The sequence below is a fragment of the Pungitius pungitius genome, chromosome 2 (assembly GCF_949316345.1).
Source record: "Pungitius pungitius chromosome 2, fPunPun2.1, whole genome shotgun sequence".
NCBI classification, from domain to species: domain Eukaryota; kingdom Metazoa; phylum Chordata; class Actinopteri; order Perciformes; family Gasterosteidae; genus Pungitius; species Pungitius pungitius.
In genome coordinates this window covers 32,067,811-32,094,791 of record NC_084901.1, presented here as the reverse complement: position 1 = coordinate 32,094,791, position 26,981 = coordinate 32,067,811, and the positions used below count along the sequence as shown (strand labels likewise).

Below are 26,981 nucleotides of genomic sequence, written 5' to 3'. Positions count from 1 at the left end.
ACCCAGATGCATCTGGCAATTAATGGCAGCTTTGGCCAATCGCATACAGTGGAATCTAATGCAGGGTCCCACAGTGCCGCTGTAAGTCTATTTGATTTGTGCATTGACCCGCAACAAGTCTGTTAAGTGGCTGATTCTCCCTGTGCACGTGCGTGTGTGTGTGTGTGTGTGCGCGCATGTTGACTTTGAAGTACATTGTGTCGGAACAATAATCTAAGCCAATTTACTACGCATCAGCCCTCCATTAAGGATTTGATATAAAGCTGTGCGTGACTAGAATGCCCTCCCATAAAATGACAATTTACCTCTCCCAAAGAAATGACGTGTTTAACCTCATTAACCTGAAGTGCATGTACTAAAACGGACGACTAACTCCCACGCCTTGTGCCACACGCGTACAAACATCATCAGAAGTTGAGAGGTCGCGTTGAATGTGACCCCCTGCAAATGAGCAGCCAGGAGCTCATCAAGCCGCTCTCTCCACTCGTCTGCTTCGGGTTCTCTTTCTGTTTCAACATCATCTGTCCTCCGATGAGATGATTAACCCGGCAGGTGTGAAGCAAGTCTCGCCCACTGTTTAAGCGGGCGGTTGTCTTGTGTCTGGGGGGGGGCGACGGAGGGTCAGCCCAGCCTGCTAATGGCTGTGGTCACAAAGCTGGAAGCCGGCCCATTAGAAGAAGCCGCCGTCATTAGGACCAACACACTTTCAAAGAACCTGACCTACTGGTCCCATGCTGTTTATTAGCAAAGTTTTGGCTCTCCGTTAGAGCAATTATACTCAGCGTTACTGATGAACTGTGGCCTTTTCCTTCACTCCACGAGACAGCAAACACACACACACACTGGCATAGTAAATAATGTGGTCCTGAATAGGTAGCCGCCATAATAATGACATGTTCTCCCTTGCAAATGTGTTTTCCAAAAGAAAATGTGATTGGAAGGGAGGAAAAGTGTCGGCAAGTGATGTATGTCGTTCATTGGACACAGAACATTTAGTTTTCATTAAGAGTTAAACATGTACACGAAACGTTAATGGGGTTCAGCGGCGTGCTTCACTATCTCATCCTGATAAATTAGCGACTCAGCACACAGGGGTAAGAGAAACGGGAGAAGAAAGAGGCGTTAATTTAATGTGGGGGAGGAACCAGGCCGATCACGTCTTGATCCGAAGATTGGTGTTTATGACGCAACGTGATATGATCCCGGACCGGGGCAATCAGCGAGCTGCGAGGATGAGCGAAGCCCGGCCCAGAGGATGAGAGGGGGGGAGGTCAGCCCGAGTGTCGCTGCCGTTTCATTATGAGGGATGTGCACCAGCGTCCTGTCCTGCTGCACAGCGAGTGATGGAGAAGGTTGTTAATGCCTGGACTGTCAGCCATATTTGATTCAGGGCAGAAAATTAATACCACGTTTCTTTTAAAAGGGATTTTATTTTTGGATTCACTGGCCTCCCCTGAGTGTCTGTGTGTTGTAAAGAGGTTATATTCCCTCTTTCCACTCCGCTCTGTGTCCTCTCGCTATACCTCTCAGCGAGCTAATATGTTTAGAGAGAGGAGCGAAGGACGTGTGCGCTCCAGGCGCCGTTGTGTCATTCGGCGTTTGCGTCGAGCCTAAAAAGTTTCCTGCGAATCGCAGCATTGTCCCTGCGAAGGACAGCGCTGGTATCTCGGCTCAATCATCCACGTCTCCGGCTGTATATAGGAAGTGGGGGTTTTGAGCCGTCTGTCATCTCTTAACAAGCCCTGCCTCTCGCCCCTTTTCTCGCCTATTGCCGCTGGAGTTGGAGGCCCGGTTGAAGAGCCGTAAAGCATAGCGGGAAGTGGCCCAGTCGCCGGGACGGGATTTATAGCCGCCGGTCCGTCAGCGGTGATGTTAAACGGCTGTGATCGAGAGCTGAAGAGAAGACCCGGGCCAAAGGGACGCACAAGGGCAAGCTCGGTCACCGCGTACAGCCTCTCCTTTTCACTGCGTCTGTCCATCTGCTTTTTTACCTCCTTCCTATCCATAAGCATGAGTTTGCGATTCTCCAAGGACACCGAGTCCGCATTAGACGTTTAGCGCCACTGCCTTTGTGACAACATGAAAAGTGTTTCCTTTTTGGCATCCCTTTAACCCCCCCCCCTCCCCTTGTTTAATTCTCTGAAGGGTCGGAGCACGCCACAGCAACACTTCCTGCCGCCTTTTCTGACCTGTTGCCCCACTTCCTGGTGGAGCCGGAGGACGAGTTCATTGTGAAGAACAAGCCGGTGACGCTGACCTGCCGCTCCACCCCGGCCACGCAGATCTACTTCAAGTGCAACGGCGAGTGGGTTCACCAGGACGACCACCTGATCGAGCGGACCGTCGACCCAGCCACAGGTACGTGCGACACCCCGAATCTTCTTAGCGCGCTCCCTAAAATTGAGCTTTTTCTGTTTTTTGACTGCGAGACATGTGCAGCTCCATAGATGCATTATGCAAAGTGTTTGCATCTGAAGGCAAGGTTTGCAATTTGCCGGTGATTGCTGTGCTCCATCAGGCTCTTGGCTCGTCCTCCAGCCTATTTAGCCTGCCAGTCTCATAATAAGCACATCGGTTTCAGTCTCAGAAATCGCGATCACCTTGGAGACCTGTTTGTTTTTCTCTGCTGTGTCGCAGTGGTCCCCCCCCCCCCCCCCCCCCCCCCGCCTCCGCCGTGGGTTTCACAAACATGCATGACACTGATGTGGTGTGATTCAGCAGCGATCTGCAAATTCAAACCGTCAATTTACAGTCTGACAACTGATTGGGAACGCGAAAGCCTCAAATGACAGGAACACACGCGCGCGTATGCTAATGCGCCCTCTGATTTGTAGCTCAACGTAACAGACGCGCGCATTCTGCAACGCACAACTGAGAGACACACACACACAGATTCCAATAGGAAAGAAGGCATGAATGTGAAATGCCGCGGGATGAACTAACTAAAGTGTCAATTCAATCTGACACTTTTTTTTTTTTTTGGTAGGTGAGGATTTTTGATCAAATATTCTCCCGCATTCAAACTTTGATTGGTGTGCAGGCCCATTCCTGCAGCTTCTCTCCTCTGTCCAATAAACATGAAGTATGGTTTTTAAAATGACAGCTCCGGCACCACAGGGACCCGAATGTAGGAGAGCGTTAAATGGGGCTGTGATTCCACGTGTGGATTGGTTTTACCTTTATTTGGCATTAGGCATCAGCCTCTGATAATGCATGATCAGAATGTGCCAAAAAAAAAAAGATGTATTTGGAGTTAATTGTAGCTTTTGCTTTGTGAATAGAAAGTGAACACAGAAGGCAGCACATTTGAACAATTACCAACCCCATCCTCCCTTTTGTGCTGTTTCATTAACAGTGTTTTCTCAGAGTTTCTCACATTTCTTTGGGGGAGTGATAGAAATTGAATTAAAAGGATTGCCAATAACAACAATCTTTCTATGTGTTATGGATAGTGTCTCTTTTAAATTAGTAGTTAAAAGTCAAGTTTAATTTTTAAAACGTCGACAAGCTGTGACATAAAGGACAAGTAAATCATTATTCTGTACCTTCTCTGCTTCCTCCAGTAACATAGCAATATGTTAAAGGGGGTAACCTGCTTTCAGTTACGAGGGGTTGTAGAGACCTGGATCTCCACGGTTTACCAGGTTTCTAATCGTCTTTTCATTTGTACGCATATGCGAGACAGCCCAGAGTGATGCATTCTGTATTCAAAACGATTCCATCCAAAGTCTGACTGAAACTGAAATCAAAAGAAATAACAGAAGAGAGTTTTAACGGCTGAGCATATTTTCTGTGCGAGGGAGGCGTTCTGCTCCTCACAGACACACAATCAAAAGGAAAAGGAAAGGGGCTGCGTCTCAGGAGGAGGGGAGGAATGTGATTACTGACCTGCGGCAGAGACTCTGTCCACAATCTCTGATTACCCACGTAACCCGGTTTCCCCGAGTAACCTGTTTATTGAGGTGCGCGTAAACTCACTGATTGTATGATCTACATGTTGCTCGTGGCTCGCGACACTTTGACATTGTGGCGTCGGCTGCTTAACTCTGATACAATGACATCATTTGCATATCGTCAGCATAAAGAGCTCGCCATGCCCCATAAACTGCAGAGTTTATGGGGACATCACATTACCAATGCAATGTTAATTTGCCAACATTTGATGATGATGAACCATTTGCCTTATGGTTATGAGCCGTTATGTTCGGCATTTATTTGTCTATGAAAGAAATCCGTCGTGCCGGGTCTTTGAAAAGCATGCAAAGTTTCTAAGGGCTCCTTGCAGCTCTTCACGTCACTCTGTGCCCCCCCCCCCCCCCCCCACACACACACACACACCTTTGATGAAGAATGTCATAGATGTGGGGCAGGGCAGCTATGAAGGACAAGTGGTTGTCTAGAATTATGGCTTCTCCAAGGTATCCACATCGATTGCTCAAACACTTGTGCTGTTTAATGTCAGCAATGACCAGAGGAGTTTACTGATGCTCCTCTAATCCCCTTCCTACAAGAAACATCTGAGGTGTGTGTGTGCGTGTGTGCGTGCGTGCCGCTGTACAGGCCTGTCAGGCTGTTCTAACACTGGCCGTCACAGTCACACCGGACTCTAAACTTGTACCTGTTGCCAAGCAACCAGGACTTTTGTCACACCAGAAGCTGCCCGATATCCACATCCTGCCTTGAGAGGAGGAACGAGGAGTTTAGAGACTTAACCTAGTTGACAAAAATTGATTTCCACAAAATGTCTACTGTTAGTGCCATTTTCCACGTTATAATTTAGGTTTAAATTATGATCATTTTGATTTATGTTCTATTATGATTTATTACATTATAAGTATGATTACAAAAAATGGATATGAATATGCATGTTGGTTGATGCATGTGTGGTGTGCATGCTTTGTTTTGATACATTGGAGCTGCGCGAGTGCGCGCACCCTTTATGACGTAAGAAACCCTGTGTAACGTTATGCTGGCCAGATCTTTTTCAGTAAAGCAAACGGAGCGAACACACCGTTTTCTACCGTTGTTCAACCCATAAACACGCGTAGACTCGTTCTTTCCGTTGTGAAGTAGTTAAATGAAAAGAAACATCTGACTAAACCAAAAGGGAAACTTTAGCCACTACATTAAGTAGAAAACGATCGCCGAGAGCGAGACAAGATCATCTGAAGCCGAGGAAATACGCGCCGCGCGGGACATGAGTTGACGAGTGAGCCAGCTGGAGCGACAACGCCGTGCACCCGACCGGATTTCCAGACGACTTCAACGATGATGGTTGAGTAAACAATGAACGGAACCGAATGAACGGATAAGCTATAGCCAGCGGACCCTGCTAGTTACGGCGAAATACGGATAGTTTTGCCAACGTAATCAACGTGGCCGAGCTATTGCCACTAGCCACACAGGACATTTTGCTACAAGTGCTATTGCTAGCCAGTCATATTAGCCCATAAGAAGCTCTCCGTAAATTCTGGAAATAAATACGGCTCTGAAATCTCATTTGTGGAAGGCATCAACGTGCTTTGAGGTTAAAGGACTGTTAATCTGGATTTCAGAAGTTTGCAAGAGCTTGCTATAAGAGACTGTCGTAGCGCTAGTAGCCAGCTGAAATGTCTGATGAAGAAACTAAGATGGAGGGCAACGTCGAGCTAAACACGAAAAGAAGGATCAAGTTGACCACAAAGGCCTTAGAAGAGAAACTTGATACACAGATGAAACTTAGGAAACGTGTGTTAGCACGCCTTGTCTCCAAAGCAGAAGAAATAGAAAATCTCATGAAAATCGAGTCCAATGCACTTCTGGTGGAAAAGGATCATCTTAGTGATTACTCAAAATTCCTGAATGAGTTTATTGAAGTAAATAATGTAGTTAGCAAACTGCTATCAGATGATGAAAGAAAGGCCGACCAGCAGTATTGGAGTGACCCAAACCGCTCAAAGCATGAGAACTTTCTGGTTAAATTGGAGCAGTGGATAATTAATGCAAAACGGCACGCCAACGCCACTAACAAACAAGCTGCAAGAAATGACGCGACGACACAGCAAGCTGAGTCTGTCGTCGAAGATGTGGATCCAGGTGACAGTGCTTCTGCTATACAAGAAAAATATATTTCAGTCACAGCACGTAGTGTATGCAGTAGACACTCAAGGTCATCCAAAGCGTCCTCTCATGCTTCGTCTCTGCGTAGGATAGAGGAAGCTAATCGTGCAGCCCTACTCGCACGCGCAGCCGCGTTTACAAAGAAACGGGCACTGCAGTTGGAAGAAGCACAGATGAAAGCCAAGAAGATTCAGCTGGAGGCTCGAATGGAAGAGCTAGACATCGAAACTGCTATCGCAGAGTCCACAGCAAAGCTACAAGCTCTGGAAGCTTTCGATAACGAAAACTCTGATGACGACGGTATGAATTCTTACCTTAGCAAGAACGTGGCTACAGCAGCAATTGTCAAACATCATGCTCCAGATGTCAAACCAAAGTCGACCAGCAGTTTTCAAGTTATCCAGGACAACAATGCATCTCACAGTCCAACTAGACACACGTTGTATGTCCAAAAGAGTAACGAACACGACAATAACACAAGTGCAAGTTGCTATGGAAAGCCAGTTGAACCAGAAGAAGTGATATTGAACCAGAAGGATATCACCGAGATGTTAGTCACACAACAGAGACTAGCCAACCTACCTCAACGAGAAGTCCCTGTATTCAGTGGCGATCCTTTCGAGTTCCTGCCATTCATGAGGGCATTTGAGCACATCATTCACAGTCGCACAGACAATGATGAAGACCGCTTATACTATCTTGAACAATTCACCAGCGGCGAACCAAAAGAACTCGTGAGAAGCTGCCAACATATGAGCGCACAACAAGGCTACATTGAAGCAAGAAAGCTCTTGAGCCATCACTTTGGCAATGAACACAAAATAGCTGCGGCCTACGCGGACAAGGCTATCAACTGGCCTCAGATCAAAGCAGAAGACGCCAAGTCACTTCACAGCTTCTCCATCTTTCTCACTGGTTGCAACAATGTCATGAAGAGCATGGAATATCTTGAGGAGATGAACAGCTCAAGTAATCTTCGGATTGTCATCTCAAAATTGCCCTTCAGACTCCGCGAAAGATGGAGAGTCATAGCCTTTGACATACAGGAAAGGGAAGGAAGAAGGGCAAGGTTCTCAGATCTCGTGAAATTCATCAACAGACAAGCAAAGATAGCTTCAGACCCACTGTTTGGTGATGTGAAAGAGTCCTTCGAAGTAAACGAAAAGGGCAAGTCAAGCTTTCGACCTGTCAAGAGGGGCGGACCTAAAAGAACCACTGGCTTTGCTACAAGTGTTAAGCTAGACGAAGTGGATGCCTCAGAACCAAGTACGAGCAGCCAGACAAGCAATGCGTTTCAAGAGCCATGCTTGTACTGCAACAAAAGACACACCCTGAGCGCATGTAACAAAATAAGAAGTCTGCCAAACAAGGAGAGAATCGAGTTCCTTAAAGGTAAAGGACTTTGTTTCGGGTGTTTGACCCAAGGGCACATGGGAAAGGACTGCAAAAGGAGAGCCACGTGTGAATTCTGCAGTAAGAAACACCCAAGCCTGCTTCATAGTAAAAGGGACGAGAGCACCGACCAAGAGAACACCAGGCCTGGGAGAGGTCAAAGCTCTACCAGTGGACACTCAACTCCACGAGAAGACGCGTTAGCCAAGAGTGAAGTCACGGCAGTCACCGGGGCCGGAGGCAGCAACTGTATCCTGTCCATCGTGCCTGTCCGCATCAAATCTAAGAGGAGCAACACGACAATAGAAACGTACGCATTCATGGACTCAGGAAGTTCAGCTACATTTTGCTCCGAAAGACTGATGAGACAGCTTGGCGTCCATGGCAAGAAGACTCAAGTGCTACTCCGTACTATGGGTCAGGAGAAGCCTGTGTCCTGCTACGTGCTCTCAGATTTAGAAGTGTGCGGTCTGACAGAGAACGAGTACATAAGCCTGCCAGATGTTTATACCCACACAGACATACCCGTAACGAAGGACAATGTTCCTGTTGAAAAAGACTTGGAAAGATGGCCGTACCTGCGGAAAGAAGTGCAGCTACCACAGATCGACGCGGGTGTTGAGATGCTAATCGGAATGAACGCTCACTCTGCGATGGAGCCGTGGAAGATAATCCACAGCAAAGACAATGGGCCTTATGCAGTGAAGACGACCCTCGGTTGGGTAGTTAATGGTCCTCTCAAGAGAGGTGACGATTACCACAAGTCAGACCACTACAGTCAACGGGCTTCAGTCAACAGAATCTCAGTCAGCGGTGTAGACAGTATGCTACTGCAGCAATACAATCACGACTTTCCAGAACAAGCCTGTGAAGAGAAGTCAGAAATGTCGCGAGAAGACGTGCAGTTCATGAAGTCTGTGACTGAGACAATCAAGAAAGTCAATGGGCACTACAGCATCAGGATGCCTCTCAGAAACAAAAATGTGGTGATGCCGAGCAACAAGTGTGTTGCTGAGCAACGAGCATCAAACCTGAAAAGGAAACTCGCCAAAAACTCCAGCTTCCATGACGACTACAAGTCCTTCATGCTGGACCTGCTGAGCAAAGGCTATGCAGTGGAAGTTCCTGAAGACGAGCGCAACCGCAACGACGGCAGAGTATGGTACATTCCCCATCACGGCGTGGTCCATCCACAAAAGGGAAAGCTGCGGGTTGTTTTCGATTGTGCCGCTTCGTTTCAAGGGAAGTCACTGAACGATGAACTGTTGCAGGGTCCGGACCTAACTAATAGTCTGGTTGGAGTCCTGACGAGGTTTCGACACAAACACATCGCACTCATCTCCGACATCGAAGCGATGTACCATCAAGTAAGAGTCCCCGACGAGGACTCTGATCTTCTACGATTCCTTTGGTGGCCACAGGGGGATCTGAGCCAGCCTCTGCACGAGTACAAGATGGTGGTTCACCTGTTCGGGGCCAAGTCAAGCCCAAGCTGTGCCAACTACGCTTTAAGACGGACGGCAGAGGATGGGAAAGGCAGCTCATCACCTGAAGCAGTAACTACAGTCCTAGAGCACTTCTACGTCGATGACTGCCTGGTTTCAACGTCCGGCGAGAAGGAGGCTACGACCTTGACCAAAGACCTCATTGAACTTTGTGAAAGTGGAGGATTTCACTTAACTAAGTGGTCAAGCAACAGTCGCGAAGTGCTGTCATCACTTCCCGAAAAACAGCGAGCGAAGGAGATCAAGAATCTAGACCTGGACAGAGATGAACTACCCATGGAAAGGGCCCTTGGAGTGGACTGGTGCATAGAATCAGATTCCTTCAAGTTCCGGATCCACGTGAAGAACATGCCCATAACCAGACGGGGTATCCTCTCGGTCGTAAGCTCGATATATGACCCACTTGGATTCCTGTCGCCGTTCATTCTTCTCGCGAAGACCCTCGTCCAGAGTCTCTGTCAAATGAAGCTTACCTGGGACGAAGAGATTCCAGAAGATGTGGCGAACAGGTGGTTCGCTTGGCTGTCTGACTTGAGCCAGTTCGCCAGCTTTTCTGTCAGGAGGTGCGTCAAGCCCGAGGGATTCGGGCCAGTAACGTCAGCACAACTGCACCATTTTTCCGACGCTAGCGAGAAGGGCTACGGCGTCGTCACTTACCTCCGCATCCAGAACAGCCATGGTCGAGTCCATTGCTCATTTATTCTCGGAAAATCCAGAGTGACGCCGCTTAAACCAGTTACAGTCCCACGCCTTGAGCTCACCGCGGCTACCGTTGCAGTGAAAATGGACAAACTCATGAGGCGAGAGCTTCGGATGGACCTCAAAGAGTCCGTGCTATGGACAGATAGCACCACCGTTCTTCGATACATCGACAACGACGGCGCTCGGTTTAAAACCTTCGTGGCAAACAGAGTGTCGATAATCAGAGAGAACACAAGGCCAGAACAGTGGAAGTATGTCAACACGGCTTCTAACCCAGCTGACCACGCTTCAAGAGGAATGAAGGCAGAGCACTTCATGAGGTGTCGGAGTTGGATTGAAGGTCCTGACTTCCTAGCCAAGAGTGAATCTCACTGGCCGGTCTTATCAGAGTTCTCAAGAGAGATAAGTGAAGACGATGCTGAGGTGAAGCGTACGGCCAGCGTGAACATCATCGAGACCATCGACTTAAGCACAGACCCTCTCTTCAAGCTGACTCATCACTACTCCGACTGGCACAGTCTGAAGAAGGCGGTCGCCTGGATGTTGAGGTTGAAGGAGTTGCTTCGAAGTCTGTGCAAAGCAAGGAAGACGTTTGAGTCTCAAGCCCAGTCTTCGGAAAGTCAAGATGTGAAAATCAGAACAGTTGAGAATCACATGCAGAAACTGAGATCAACCCTGAAAGGAACTCATTTGACCGTCAAGGACGTCAGAAGAGCAGAAACTGCCATCATTCACTTTAGCCAAAGTCAAACCTTCCATGAAGAGCTTGGCGCACTGCTGAGATTTGAAAAGGTCAAAAGAAGCAGCTCTATTGTGAAGCTGGATCCTTTCCTCCAAGACGGGGTTCTCCGGGTTGGTGGAAGGTTGCACCAGGCAGCTTTGCCAGAACACACTAAGCATCCAGCCATCCTGGCCAAGGATCACCACGTCACAACCCTGATCATCAGGAATGCTCACAAAGAAATTGGACATGGAGGGAGAAACCACACCCTTGCTCGGCTGAGACAAAGGGTCTGGATCTGCAAAGGCAACACAGCCGTGAGAAGTGTGCTCTCAAAGTGTGTGAAATGTCGGAAGAATCAAGCCGCCGTGAGTGAACAGAAGATGGCGAATCTACCACCTGACCGTCTACTGCCCGACCATCCACCATTTACCAACGTCGGTGTAGACTATTTTGGCCCCTTTGAGGCAAAGCGTGGACGTGTGCAAGTCAAGCGTTATGGAGTATTGTTCACTTGTCTCACAGTCAGGGCAATCCACTTAGAAATTGCACATTCTCTCGACACCGATTCATGCATAAACGCAATGAGACGTTTCATAGCCAGAAGAGGGCAAGTGGAGGTCATGAGATCTGACAATGGAACAAACCTGGTAGCCACAGAGCACGAGATCCGCCAGGCGATGAAGGAATGGAACAAATCCCAGATCTCAGAGGCCCTACTGCAGAGAGGAGTCACCTGGATCTTCAACCCACCTGCCGGGTCGCACCACGGTGGCATCTGGGAGCGACAGATAAGAACAGTCCGAAAGGTACTCACCAACCTTCTGAAGCTTCAGTCACTCGACGACGAATGTCTGCAAACGGTGATGTGTGAAGTAGAATCGGTGATCAACAGCAGACCCCTTACCAAATCGTCTGATGATGTGGACGACCTCGAGCCATTGACACTAAACCACCTTCTCCTTCTCAAAGGAAAACCGGCACTCCCTCCAGGCATGTTTCAGAAGGAGGATCTGTACTCCAAACGACGATGGAGGCAGGTGCAGTATATCTCTGACATCTTCTGGAAGCGTTGGTCCAGAGAATACTTGCCCCTTCTACAAGAAAGGCAGAAGTGGCTGGAGACAAAGAGAAATGTGAAAGAGGGAGACGTCGTACTCATTGTGGATGAGAGGGCTCCAAGAGGGTCCTGGTTGATGGGAAGAGTGGAGAAGACAATTCCCGACTCCTCAGGTTTTGTCCGTCGGGTCCTCGTCAAAACAAAGACCAACACCTTGGAGAGACCTATAAACAAGTTGTGTCTCCTGCTTGAGATGGAAGAATCTCGCGGGCAATGAAGGACATTATTACTTAGACTTTGTTATTTTCTATAATTGTCTATCTTGTAAGTTTCACCTGAATGTACCTAGGCTGTTCATGTTGTATTAGACCTAGTAAAGAAGTACATGTGAGGATTTGGATGCAGAAAATGTCTATTTAGTTAGTTAGTATGTAATTGTCATTCCCATAATGAGCAATTAGGGGCCGGAAATGTTAGTGCCATTTTCCACGTTATAATTTAGGTTTAAATTATGATCATTTTGATTTATGTTCTATTATGATTTATTACATTATAAGTATGATTACAAAAAATGGATATGAATATGCATGTTGGTTGATGCATGTGTGGTGTGCATGCTTTGTTTTGATACATTGGAGCTGCGCGAGTGCGCGCACCCTTTATGACGTAAGAAACCCTGTGTAACGTTATGCTGGCCAGATCTTTTTCAGTAAAGCAAACGGAGCGAACACACCGTTTTCTACCGTTGTTCAACCCATAAACACGCGTAGACTCGTTCTTTCCGTTGTGAAGTGGTTAAATGAAAAGAAACATCTGACTAAACCAAAAGGGAAACTTTAGCCACTACATCTACTATAGCAGTGTAAAATCACCATCTCAAAATAGCCCATTTCTGCAATAGAGACTTTGAGGAGTGTCCTACTTGTCTCTGAGTGGTCATCTCTGCTCATGCTCTTCACTTGGCAGGGTGTTTTTTTTTTCTTCTCCATTAAATACACTTATTAAATATCTCAATGCACCTATGTCACCAACACGAACCTCCTCATTGACTGGTGTGTTCACTGATGAGCATCATCATTCCTTTTGTTATGCAAATGACTATTGCTGTCAACAATAACTAACTGTAAAATAATAGAAATGGTAGAACCATCAAGAGTCAAGATTCAGTGCAGCGGATTGTTGTAACACATTAGCTCTGCTCTTCTCTGTGTGGCGTGGTAATCTTCCACTGACCCTGATGGATGAGCCCATCAGGACTGAAGCACACTCAAATCACACAACACATTGTTGTATATGAGCAATCTTCCTGAAATGTAAACATCAACGCAAAGAAAAACAGCTTTTTGTAGTAGTAGTTGTCCAATTGTTTTCAGAAAGGTTCACAAACCTTGAAGCAGAAAGATTTTCTCATCTAGTCGATCTGCTCTACACCCCGTGACGAATAAGTCTTGGAGTATTTATTTCACATTTAATCTTTTTAATTAATCAGGAAAGCCTCATTAAGATCAAAAATCTAAATTCCAAGAATAAAAAATGATGTAGATATAATACAACATTCCTAATTAATTAGAAATGTAATTATAAATTTATGATTAATATTTCAAACATACATAACCATAAAAATCAACCAAATAAATAAATAAGACTTATATAAAACAATGACAGAGTCAAACATATTTAGCCATTTTATAAACCGCAGATGAAGCAGCGTACTGAAATCTCTCCCACTTGAAGATGCTTACAGCATCAAAGATAAAGACGCGTCACCCACGTGAGAACAGGAGCCAGAATAGGTCAAATTGTACCGAGATCCAAAAGTGTTACATGCTTTTTTCGATGAATACAAATTTGTAATTTGATGCTATACTGTAAGATGAACTAAATATTATGGAGTTATTTACCGATCTAATACATGTTTGCCACTATATTAATGCCTTTGGGAAACCAAATGATTCCTAAAACCTTGTGTTCAACATATGAAAAGCAAGGAGAAAATGTGTAACTTGACACCTAAATTTCAGTCACATGTCCTTGTGTTTTTTTTTTTGTGCATGCTTTTATCATGAAGACCCCGAAAAGGAAAAATCTCTGATCAAAGCGAACAGAAGCAGACGACAATCATCCATTCACCTTTCCGGGTTGAAGTGATGTGGCCCGTCACAGCACAGTCACTCAGGCATTCATCTGCCTCCAGCAGACGTCAAAGAAACTGTAGGAGTTTGAGTTAATAATTGAGTTGAAGTGCAGACATGTTTCCGTCGGACTGCTCCGTATTCGGGGGCTCAGGAGGACGCGTGGCCAACCGTCTCCAGTGGACGTGACCTCCGGCCTCATCAGACGCTTGTGCTTATTGAAACTGATTCAGTGCAGGATAGACAAACAGTCTAGTTACTGACACCCCTTTTGTAGGCTGTGAACACCTCGCCGCCGCCGCCACACACCGTAGTGTACCCACGCACAGGGCTCACACTGCACTTACACCCCCCCGAAGCTCATGAAAAGAGGAAGAAGATGTCTCAATTTGCCCTTCCTCTCCTGGTATCAATGTCCGATATCGACCCATCCTTGAGTCCATCGGTTCTCATTACCTGTCCTCAGTAACTTATCTCAATTGTTACGGCTGTGACTGCCTCCCGAGTCCCAGTCGGCTCTGTCCTCTACCGGGTCGTCCTGTATAGAACAGGAGAGGCGGAGGCGTCTGGCGAGTCCCAGTAAAGACACATCCCCTCTGAGCAAATCAATGCCGACAGTGTGTTTGCATAGATTAGGAGATTCGGCCGCTCTATGATTTCTCATCAGACACATGATGAGCAGAAGGGAGATTGGCAGTTGAGTGGAGGATAGTTCTATGGGCCGCGCTGATTTGATTGTGTTTGCATTTCATCTGGCAGCATTGATGGAAACGATTCTGATCGTGCGTCACGTTGTCACCACAGCAGCAAACCCTCTCAGGTGGAAAATACATTCCTATTTCAATGAACCTCGGCAAAGGCCTCATAAAGATGTGGGCAGATTAGATTTTCTTCTGTTGATTGAACCGGATGTCGACAAGACCTCTACAGCGAAGGCAGGAGAAGATGGAAGAAATGACGACACGCTTCGCATTTTTGCTTTGTGAAAGTGAAAATTTCACGGTTCACACTGAAAACATTATTAATAAACTTTTCTGTACAGTTTTTTCATGACATCATATATTGACCGATCAAGGAATTTTACACCGATCCGTTACCTCCAGGTTTATTGGCTGCAAGTGTAAATACAGCGTGTGGCGTAGTAAATCTTTTAAAACCTTCATGAATAGAACTCATAACCACCGCTTCTGCCCACGAGTGAGTACTTGTTTTTATGAAATAGATATTTTCTGATTGACTAGATCCTGGATTGCAGTGTGATGACATATTTCATTTCTGGTCTAAGAGGGCAGATAAGCTAGGCTTAGCTGAAATGATCTACTTATCCATGGTATTATATCAGCTCTCTGACTTCCACCCCTCCCCTCTGCCCCCCCCCCTGTATTTTCTTTCTTCTGTCTCTCCAGACCTGTGCAGGTCAACATCATGGCTGCCGATACATTTACAGCAAGCGGACCGGGGGTCCCTCCTTACCTTAATAGTATTTTCTCAAATGGGAAAGCAGCCATCAGCCCGTAATCACGCTGTTGTTTTTTTTAAATTCCAGGGAATTCTTGACCAACTGTTTTTAATAGCATTGGGCCCTCACAAAAGTGATTAAGCAATATTTACTGAAAAATGGCTACGCAGCAATTAAAGCTAAATGAACTGAAGGAAATAAGAGAATCAGGGGGGGGGGGGGAACAAGAACATTAGCGTCCTAAACAAAAATGCCCTGTACCACCTGCCAAAGGGACTAATAGATAATGCATTTATTAGCTGCTTCCCCATAATGGGACTTTTATTTAATCCCTTCCTTGATTGTGGGACAGAAGGGGACATTTTTTCTTTTCAGGCAGGTCACCACAGTGTCTGCGTCCGTGTGTGTGTGTGTGTGTGTGTGTGTGTGTGTGTGTGTGTGAGGGTCGATGTGAGCGTACGCAGCAAAGCAAAAACAACACAACTCCGAGTAGGAGTCAAAGTGGAAGTAAAAGGAGGCGGGATGAATTAAAAACCCACCAGTTGAAGCAGACCGACAGGCCACCTGCACGTATGCTTTATTTTGAATTTGAGTAGGTACACGGTATGTTCGTTTTGAGGTTGGCCTTGACAAGGAATAATTAGTTTCAAAATGAACTGCAATTAGTGGGGGGGAAAAATGGGGGGAAAAGAGATAATTAGCATTTGTCAAACAACAACGCTGGCGTTTGAGTCTCCCACGCACGCAGCCTTTGTCCTCCCAGCACGGCGCAGCCCGCTCAGGCCCCATGGTGGCTTTTCTCAAGTCATTTACTATTGGCAACTTCACAAAAGCTGTGTCCTTGCTGGATGTTGGTATGCACTCGGTACTCCTTTTAGTCGGTGGTTATTTCTTTTACAACTTCGACTGTCTCCAACGGTGCAGGTTATTTATTTACCCCTTCAACAAAGAAACCTGTTATCAATACAGTCTTTTAAGCTTACATCTTACAAAAGATTGTGGTTTCTTTTCATGCTAAATAGTGCAGTTTTCCAGCTCTACTGTACGAATGATAAGAATTTGGAAATGATTTTTTAATTTAATTTCCAAAGGCTCAAAGGAGGGTGTGTGTACCTTTTGTGGTCCTCTGAGCCACATGAACTTATTTGCTTGGAGTCGTCTGAGCGAATTTCTAAGCTTTTTGTTCCCCAACCAAGAGACCTGGAAAGAATGCACTAAAAGTGCTGTATTAAAATGCAGCACATGCTTTACCCGGGCCACTCGTACCGCTCTTGTGCTGAGCAAATAAAGGCCAGAGTTGCCAATTTGCTCGAGTTTTCACAATGCGCCTCAAACTGTGTGTCTTTTTTAACTGGATCAAATTCCGAATAGAGCCGAGAGGAGAGGTTAGCTTCTTCCCTGCCTTGCTACTTTGATTATAAACTTTGATATATTTCTCATTTTACACTCTGAACTGTAAATATATATTTTTTTATCTTTTCAACTTACCTCCACGTCCAATGAAAGGTTTTATGGTGACAGGGAAAGACGGAGTGGGAGTTTGTGGTGTCGATCAGCACCTGCGCCGCTCCAATTCGTTTGAAAGTAGTGGAACTGGGAGGTGTAGACAGGGAGCTGACAGGGAAACAGTCCATAGAGGTTTTTGATAGGCAAAGGAACTCACTTGCTGACAGTCAATGCTTTGTGTGGGTTTGGGCCCCAAGGAGACTTTCACTTAAGGTATTTTACACACTCCTCCAAACAAACAGCAACTCCCCGACCTCCTTTTAAAGCGGAAGCTGCAGGGTGTCCCGGGTTTGGCTTAGCGGTGACATTGTGAAAACACGTTGTAGGCTGCGAGGGAAGAAAATGGCTTCCAAGTGCTGTTTGAATACCAAAAACATTTTCTCTGGAACCAGCACACACGACGTCAGCGTGGGTGCAGATTTCGTCACCGAAAGAGTCGTCGCCTCCTAAAGTCCACGTTGCAGATTGCACACAAACGCACCGAAAAGGAAATGCGGACGCGGTGGCCCGCGTGTTTTCACCAGAGCGGGCGCTCAATGAAGCGAGCGGCGCCCGTTCCGGGAGCCATCGGGAAGCAGTTTTTAAGGTTTTCTGCGCTTCCCATAAATAATGAATTAATCCCCATTGTTGTAGACCAATAGTTTGTTTTCTAAAGTGGTTTGTGGCTTTGTTATTTATTCATTCATTCATTATTTATTTATTTTTATTTATCTTTCAAGAGATCTCAAAAAATGGGGGGGGATCCCCGTCTGGTCAGAGGATGGTCGACGGTAGACGCGCATTAATGGCATAAGAAACGACCATCGGCATGTTGTCAAGGTCAACCGAGTCGTTTCCTTCGGTCGTCTCTGCCGGGGAACCGAGTTTGTGTCGCTTTAAGGAAAAGTGACAATTATTCATTGGTTCCACAGCCTTTGTGCAATGTGGTGATGTACAGCTTTTTTTTGTCTCGGCGGTAAAATGTCTTTAGGTTTTGGTCGGACAAAGCAGTGTTAAACGTGCCTACTTGGCTAAATGATGATTCACTTTACTCTGATCCGTCGTTAATGGAAAATGTAAATTAATTGCAGTTGGGATCTTTCCAAATCCTAGCAGCATCACGTGCTTTTATGATCCCCAAATCCGCATTTTTCTCCTTTCAAGAAAATGAATGGTCTCCGCTCCATCTGTGCACGTCACTCCAACGCCGCCTCCAAACGACTGGTACCTCTGATATCAAAGCAAGCTCTTTACTTTTTATTCTCAATCTTCATCGTCGGGTTATTTATGGAACACACAATGCTGCGCCTTGCATCTACTGTATAAATAATTGATACAGTTGCATTTGAACAAAGAAATTAATATTTAAAGCTCGGCCCATGTTTCTGTCTGCAGCACTTGGAGCACTCGTGCGTGTCCCTGTTGTTGATTGTGGACTGAAGAATGTGGTTCACATTGGGAAGCGTGTGGACTCGACACCACTGACCACTGAACACGGTACAGGGTGCGGTTGTGAATATTTTGTTTTTAAGATCCAGCCATTTTTCCATTTCTTACACCAAAAGCTCCATAGTAACAGATTTTTTTTTCCTTACATATTTCCAAAGCTGTGTCCAAACCTTTTTTACTATTGTTTGAGCGTTTAACATCTCATTTCAGTGGTAAGACTCTTCCTCGTATTGACATCACAGCACCATGTCAACATGTCATTTCAACATTATTACAAAGTTTCTCGTGAGACTCTGTGGTTTCGATGCCATAAGTTTACACATGGTTCATTTAGTCGTAATACCTTGACTCAGTGGTTCCCAAGCGTTCAGGCCGAGCCCCTCTTTGCTGATAAAGGAACATTGAAGGCACCGCGCATTGGACCTTCTTTGTTTTAAATTCATTTCTATTTAAACTATGTAATATATATATTTTTTTCTTTTATAAATAAGTAAATAAAGGTTTGGACATACTTACTCATTAAATTAAATGAGAAAATATTACCTCACAGTTTATTTATTTTTTACTCAAAATAGAAAAGCAATCATATTTCCTTAATTTCAGTGCAAAGAAATGCAAACAGCATATTTCCTCACCCTTCACAGTATGATCATATTCTTTTTTTTTTTATCTGACCAGCCTGATTATGTTCACATGGTTGTGTTCACATGATCGGGCTGGTGGGTTTCCAACTGTCTTCTCAATTTATTGGGCTTCATTGTGTGTGCCGTCAGTATTTTAAGACCCTCGGCACACTGGGGTCTCTCTCCTTGGCCGAACACAGTGCTCGTAAAGGCCAGCCACAAATTTGCCTCGTTATATTTTTTTTTGTGCCGTTGTTGTGGTTACAGCTGGAACCGACTATCGTCTGATTTACACTTTGCACCAGTCACAAATGAGTCCATCATAGCACATCAAGACCTTATTTCGGTGTGTGTCTGTTATTATTGTCACTAGTTGTTCACGAGAACTTCTTAACGACAGAAGGTGTTTTGAATCCAACGAGTGATGAACAGGGTATTGTTTTAATCACAGCTATAATTAGTGACACGTTATTATAAACAAAACCTGCATCATTTATTAGAAGTACAAAAATAAACTCTGGTATCTTTATAGAAAATACTGTTTTGATAAAAAAAAAAAAAAAATACTTAGCTCCTCTGTTGCCTGAGTCTATTTTCCTCATTGTGGTTGGTTGTTTTGCTTAATTTCTCCATTCGGGCACACGCCATCAATGGATTATCAGAAAGCTCTGCCTTCTGACCTGAACACTGACCAAAGGCCCCATGGGGGGACCAGGCCATCGTGGGCAGGGAGGAGAAACCCTAATGCAACATGTATGTCACAGAGCACGCCGCAACCCAGATGGGAGCCAGGCTGACTCACCTGAAGCAGTTCTCCTTATTTACTTTGGCGCCCGAGGCCACGTCAGACATGGGGAGGAGAAGCACGTTGGGGCAAATTATCAGATTATTCATGTGCGCGTAACGTTCCATCAGATCTTCCCACTCTGCGGAATGTAATGGAAGCAGAAGCAAAGTGCTCAAGGCCTTCACCTCTGACGTTCACCCCAAGGACAAGGCGTGTGCGTGTGTGTGTGTGTGTGTGTGTGTGTGTGTGTGGGAGATAAAGGAGCAGGCCCTAGTCACTCCCAGGCTGAAGACCGTGGCCTATAAAACATTCTGCTCTTGCCGATCATCAGGGTCAGGATGTATCGGATGGAGAGTAATTACAACAAGCGCACTTTGTTAGGGGCCCTGCGGTACAGCACAGCACTGCCTCTGTGAGCGGCTGTGTTGCAGCGCCCTTGAGGAAAGGTGGGGCAAACTAATTATGGGGGGGGGGGGGGGCAATGTAAACGTAAAAATCCATTGCTTTGAATTAACGTCCTTCTGATGTAATCGGTTGTGGCTTTTCCACGGCGGCTTACAATCAAATATAATTGTGAAACGTAAATGGAGATCCGATTCCAACGTTGGCCATAAGATGCCTCTCGCTTTGCGACACGTTTGAAGCTATTTTAAAGTTGTATGAATCAATTCATTAACACCTTCCAAACATGCAAACACCTGTGCAACTGAAAACGTTTAGGTTGACTGCGTGGAGCATTGTTGTGATATTCTCCTGTGGACTAACCGTATCTCAGTGAAATATCTATTATAATTTATTAATTATTTATTATTAATATACATAAAACAACTATTAGCTATGTAAAGATATAGTGGCGTAATGTCAAACTGAGCAAATATAGCAGTCCCTCTCCCTGTGTGTGTGTGCATATGAGCCAGGTTTTTCCCACTGTGCTCCTGTGCATGAAACCATTTACTTTTTATGGTTAATTTGTAATTTGAAGGTCTCAAAATGACAACATCAACAAAAAACACACCGTGGAGGTTAAGGGTTAAAGAGACCAGCACTTGCAGACGCTTGGTAACGAAAGCATAATTTCCAAACGGCATGTTAGTCCATGAACTGTTGCGTTATATTTGTGCCTCACTCCTGAGCGAGCAATGCAAGATTTGAAACACAGAAGCAAATGTTTCTAGCTCACAAATAACATTACCTGAAAGAAAAAGCAATTTTTTAGCTGTGTGGTCAGTACATTATTCTTCATATTTGCTGTTTTTCCATATTTATTTTATTAACTTAAATAATATCCGCTCCCAGATTTACTCAATTCTTTGAGGCAATTTCTGATTGGATGTTTTTTCTCCGATTGGATAAAACCGTCTACGTCATCCCAGAATGATTATGAGGAAATTAAGTTTGACTGAGCTGATAAAACACAGGTCAGTATTCGATTTTGAGGTGTTCGCTGGCAATGCATCTATTGCTACTGTAAATTGCTCTCTTAGGTCTTCAGATGCAGATGACACATTGTAGCTCTATTCCAGGTTGGGGGAGCATACAGGAAAGCAATGTTAACAATGGAAGGATGGGAGTTATTAATCCATGATAATGAAAATAATAACAATGCCAATATATTTAAATCAGCACAGAATCATGGCTCTTCCATTGGGCCCAAATACGACGGCGTAGCCATTGAGACCCCAGTGAGTCTCCTTGGATTGGCATTGGACTGGACGTAGCCGGATTGATTGGAGCACTTCCTGCTCCTCTGTTTGTCAGCCATGAATAATCTGTAACGACATACCGCGCATCAGCAGGGGCCTTGCAGCGTGCATCCATTGTGGAAAATGGACAGCTCAATCAAAAGAAGCTCTTGAAGAGCTGCTCATAACCGCAGGCAGAGCCTTGACCCACATCGCTGTCCCACTGACTTGTGCCGCAACCTCGACGTCATCCCTAAATGGGAGGCCCGACTACTGTATTCCCGACGAACTGGGGCCTCTTTTTTGCTTCCCCTCCTCCTCCTCTTGTCGCCATCTCTCTCGCTGTTTAATAGAGCCATGCTTCACTCAGAAGGCCACGTCATCCTTGTCAGGACGCAGACGCTGATGGCGCCGCCTGCCATTCGCCACCATCCACGCCAGGGAGCGTGGGCCACTCATCACCTCACTGCTTTACATGGTAATGGAAGGCTGCAGAATTGCTGATAAAGCAGTTACGCCCTTGGATTCATGACCTGGGGTTAACTTTGAGTTATTCACACATGGAAAACCTGCACGTGGCGTTGTGCGCCTTTTTGTTTGTAGACATCAGCTGGCAGTTGACGGCTTGGTTTGGTGTCAGGATTTCTCTTGTGCGTAGAGGTAAAGTAAGTAATCGGTCTGAGGAAGACGGTATTGGGGTTTCCTTGAAAAGGAGCTCATGATGACACGGATTCCGACGCGTACAAAGGAGGAAATGAAACACTTAGAACATGCTTTTGACTGGTTGTGCAGCCGGTGCCTTCTTAAGAGCGTTCATCTGTGATTTCTCCCCTCAACCATTGTGAACTCTCTCCCTTGAAATGGTCCATTCCACTGATGTAGGCCCAGCCCTAATCCCCCTACATTCACTGATGAATCCCTGCCACACACACACACACACAGTAGGGATGCCGCCTAATTGAATTTCCTTGGACACAATGAACACACACTCTGGACCTGCTATTTCCAGTCCTTGCCTTTGATAAGCAAATGACCCCTATGGAATTGAGGTCACAGCCTGCGAAAACAAGAGTGAGGGGAGTGAAAAATAAAGTCCCGCGCTCAGACAAGCCCAATATCGACTCACCTGGGATTGAGACCAATGATGTTTACCCTGTGTGTGTTGAGCCCCTGTTGGCTCAAGGGGAAATTCATCCTACCCACACATGCCCACGCGGACACACATCCGCACACACACACACACAGGGTCCCGTCTCTCACAGTGCGTCCTTTTCCTCACTAATAGCACAATGATGGGTTTTTTTAAAAATGTAAATATTTAAGGCTTAACCACAGATTGGAATAAGGCCCAGTACAGTAAATCCGTGTGTGTGTGTGTGTGTGTGTGTGTGTGTGTGTGTGTGTGTGTGTGTGTGTGTGTGTGTGTGTGTGTGTGTGTGTGTGTGTGTGTGTGTGTGTGTGTGTGTGTGTGTGTGTGTGTGTGTGTGTGTGTGTGTGTGTGTGTGTGTGTGTGTATCTAGTAATAGCTTTCATTGTACTCCGTTGCCCGAAGTCTGTGCACCGAGCTCCATCATATAATAGAACGGTCAGTTCATTCATGAACTCGGCCACTCTGCATCGCTTGCATCTTTCTTTTACTCCTTTTGTTTTGTCTGTTAAAAGTCTTGAGGCAGAAGAGTGTGTTTCTCTAAGAGTGCACAACCCAGATGCTTTTACAGATGCCCCTTTTAGATAGAAGCCCAACATGCTTTTCCATCCAAAAAATGTTAAACAGAATGTGTATTTGAAGGTTAAATGAATCACAGAACTTCAAGGCTTTTTAGGATTTTAAGAAGGATTAGTGCATTGGTAAAACCTGTAGATCTGAAAGACCAAAGATGACATGGTATACTGGCCAAGATTAACATAACTTGGAATCAAAAGGTTGCCATGGGAAACGCTGCAGACATCTGTGAAAATGCAGATTGCAGTTGAAAATCAAGGTCTGGTCAATACCACACAGACCAGGAATTATCATATAACTGTGATCCGCTATCATCGTGTGATGCATATTTATCAAGCCTTGTCACAATATATTTGAGAGCAAAGTGGTATTTACCACCAAATACAGAAGTTGATTTGTATTGGGACTAGTTATGACTGCACGTGAATAGTAAGTTCTGTGTGCAATGATACAAGCTTGGAGTTTACCAATAATATTATTATTATTATTAAGTACAGCCGAAAAGGGTTGTACAATAGAAGTAAACTCACCTGGGTTCCAGGTGCAATTCCAGAATTCACAGTGTCAATCACTTAATCAGCCTTTTTAAAATTGTAATTTCACTGAGGTTGGGAAAATGAGCTCATTTAAAAATGGGCCACCAATCAAACTGAAGGCTGGTGGAACGGGGAGATGTTTTAATTATCCTTTAACAGGAATGTTAAGTGAACGCTCAGTAGCTTTGCAGGATAACAATGTAAATGACTCCAGCTCTTTTTAGTTCTTAACACCTTGGAGGCTCCTGAGATGACTATTATAAATCAGCATTGATGCAACTAAATCATGTTTATATAGTTTTGTATAGCTTACAGCCTTCACAGTGGCTGAGACTTTGGAGAAAAACAACATGAAATAGCGGCCGGTCCAATCGGTAAAATCTGCTATAAAATTACAGTCCTATTTTGTTCACCATGTGATGAGATTATTTTGTCCTACTTATTAATTGGAGTGAAATTGGAAAGTGACTCACAGCAGTGTTACTGGAAGGTGTCAGACACAGAAAGCAGGTAATTACGGAGACAGGAAGAGATAAGAAAAAGGAATGCAATTACCCTGGCAAGCAGTCGCACAAATTGCTCCTCTTAGGATTTCTCACTTCAGGTTGCTATTGTTCATTCTCTGCTCTCCATTCTGATCTATACCTCTCACCCCCCCCCCAGCTCAAAGAAGGACGGTTTGCATTAATCAAATGAATATCTCCTGTTAAGTAGAGCCATACAAAGCATTCAACAGGGCTTATTGACAAGTGTATATGTTCAAATGAATTTTACCCAAATCATTTGGATCTGAGACGAATCTAAATCAGGACAGTGTGACGTTCCATTGTCTTTCTATGAAGGTAAGTTTCATTTACCTTCCGGGTTTGACGGCACCTTTTCAAATGGCTCTTCCACATCTCTGTGCCCACAACTTGTAACTTTCTGCTTCCTGTTTTATTTTTATCACTAAGCCTTCATTCACAACACCTGCGTTCAATTACCTGCCCCCTGGTTTTTCGTCCTGCCGACCCCACACGTGTGCACCCCCCCCTGCTCTCTGCACTGGTGCCCGATTGTCTCGCGTTCTCCCCCCCTCGTGATGGTTTCTTTGCCATGTGGCCCTTTTTTCTGGATTCTCGGCCTGCCTTTACCGACGGACTTCTCTTGTTTGACTTTGACTCCCTCGCACTGAATCAAAGGCCGTGTCCAGTACCTCACCTCGTCTCCCGGGCTGGTTGCGTCTCTGCCCGGTCCAGGAACTGTTACAAGTTGCAGACGTGTATCCATACAAAGCATGCATTGCCTTTTTAAAGGATGAATTACTGACTAACAAATAATAGCAAGCTGAAAAAAAATATTCCCTCTCAAGTCTCTCCCTTGTGTAAGGTATATGAATTGCAAATTGCTGCATATACATTTTTTTTTATCGATGCTATAGATGACATTTTAGTCTAAACGTACACATAATGCAACTGCAGGAAGGTCCATTGTTCCTACTTAGCATGCTGTATGTAGTTCTAACTGCAGCCGTACACACACACACACAGCTTAAAAAGTGAGTACATTACATTTTATTAATGCTTAGATTGGCTCTTTGGGGCTGGGTTCACTGCACACACAGTGCCATTCACTGTGATTGAATGAAGCAAAAATCGACTGCATTTCGAAGACGCGGGTGGTCTGACTGTTCCTTGTCATCATGCCCCCCCCCCAGACCGCTTGTGTCACCGCTGGCATTCGGGCCGAATTTGCCTCGAGTTGTTTATAAAAAAATCCCGCTTTGTATCAGCACAAGTGCTTTCTATAATTGCTGTATAGGCTTGATGGCCTGATAGGTGCCACTTAGCCAACCTTCAGCCAGCCACAGCCTGGAGCTGGAAATCATCACCTCATAGAGATCAAGTTTGCAAGGGGAGGGTAAGTGTCACAAAGTGCCTTTATGTAAATGGCAGATGAAGAGCAGGTTTCCATTGAGACGGCTTTGTATATATGCTTGTCCGTCGGTCTCGGGATGTATCCTCTGTGAATGTAGAGCGTTAATATAAAAGGTTCAACACCTCCCTCTCTACAAGACCCTAGAGGGAAAGGATGTGAAAGGCGAGCGAGCTGGAAGCTGAGGGGAAACACAGCAATCTCTTCATCAGAGTGAAGAGAAAGTAGCGCACATGGTAGGGATCAAGGTCGGAGCTCAATATATGAAAAAAAATACCTCTGGCTTACAGGTGCCAAATCAAAGGTCAATGGAAAATGAAATGAAGGATGGCTTCTTGAATTTAAAAACAGACAGGACTCGTACAACTTCAATGTTCCAAGGGTTCAGCAGAAGGGATTTCTTCCCAGTATTCCTTAGTTAAGAGAAGTTGTATCTTTACTCCCTTCCTGAAAAGCCCAGATGTGTTTTTGGCCGAGCACCACAGCGGCATCACCTTCATCGACACTGTTGTTGAGTTCCTCCACAGATTGTGGACTCTTTCCCCACTCCCAGATTTGATAGAGAAGCAGGTTCTGCTGAGTATTTTTGTTTGTGGAGTGTTTGTTTAGTGCTCCCTTGTTCCTTCCCACCTGTTTTTACGCCTTCCAAATTACACCAAGGCTGGCTCTGAGGCGCTCTTCTCATTGTACTCGGTTAACAAACACTCTGTTTGTATTCGATTATGGTTCTGTGTTTTTTTTTATTACTTTTCCGGGGTCAAGGTAGAAAAAGCAGTAAAGGATTCAGTTTTTTATTCCCATCAGAGAGCGGATGGGGATGAACCTGCGCTCATCCAGGCCCCTCCCCTCAATTCACCGTTTTGACAGTTATGCTTTTGTTTGCCTTGCAGCGCTGCCAATCATGCAGGTGACAATTGACATTACCAGACAGCAGGTGGAGAAGATCTTCGGCCTGGATGAGTACTGGTGTCAGTGTGTCGCCTGGAGCACCACCGGAACCCAGAAGAGCCAAAAAGCGTACATCAGGATTGCTTGTGAGTGCACTTTAAAACAATCACTGGGTTATTACCAATGCAAATGCAGCTTAACAAGGTGCTTACGTATTGCATGCCAGGTTGTAATAAGGGTATATTAACATTTTTTTTTTGTTTGCTTTGATTTGGTGGGGAGAACATCTAACTTTCATTTAACAATTAGCCCAGAGGCCCTTGTGATCTCTGCACAGCGGTGCATTACTGCGAGTACAATTTAGTAAAATCCTCTTCCTGCGATTATACTTAAGAAGTAAATATTCAACCCTGGGAGAAACAGAGAGAAATGCGCCTGCTCAAAGGCAGTCTTAGAAAGAAAGTGGAACACTAAATTTGAGTATTCATGAGCATATCTTTCTCTGGATACAGTATATCAGCAATGATCCCCATGAAAGTAAATAGAATAAAAACAGATTTGAAATTTATTGCTGTGCAGCAATCATAAATCTGTCTGGGGAACGCAGACACTTCCCTCGCTGCAACCTCAAAAGCTTTATTAGAAGAAGCCATTTTACATTTGAGTATTTTAAAGCATTCTGCCTATTAATTGCCCCATAAATATGCATTATTCTAGACAGAGCTGAATGCAGCACTGTCTCCATACCACCAGACGTTTTGAAAACACACATTCATTTTCCGACCTTGTTTGAGATCTCAACAAAGTCAGTTAGATGTAAGATA

The 26,981-nt window shown here is 45.1% G+C and overlaps 1 protein-coding gene across 4 annotated transcripts in view; it reads left to right on the top strand.

Moving 5' to 3' along the window:
• unc5a (unc-5 netrin receptor A) overlaps window positions 1–26,981 on the top strand; it is a 116,360-nt gene that overhangs the window by 54,137 nt on the left and 35,242 nt on the right. For all 4 annotated transcript variants that reach the window (XM_037462284.2, XM_037462282.2, XM_037462281.2 and 1 more), the window contains exons 2-3: window positions 2,146–2,358; window positions 26,160–26,303. In XM_037462284.2, coding sequence (XP_037318181.2) covers window positions 2,146–2,358; window positions 26,160–26,303 — 357 coding nt within the window. The remainder of the gene's footprint in view (window positions 1–2,145; window positions 2,359–26,159; window positions 26,304–26,981) is intronic.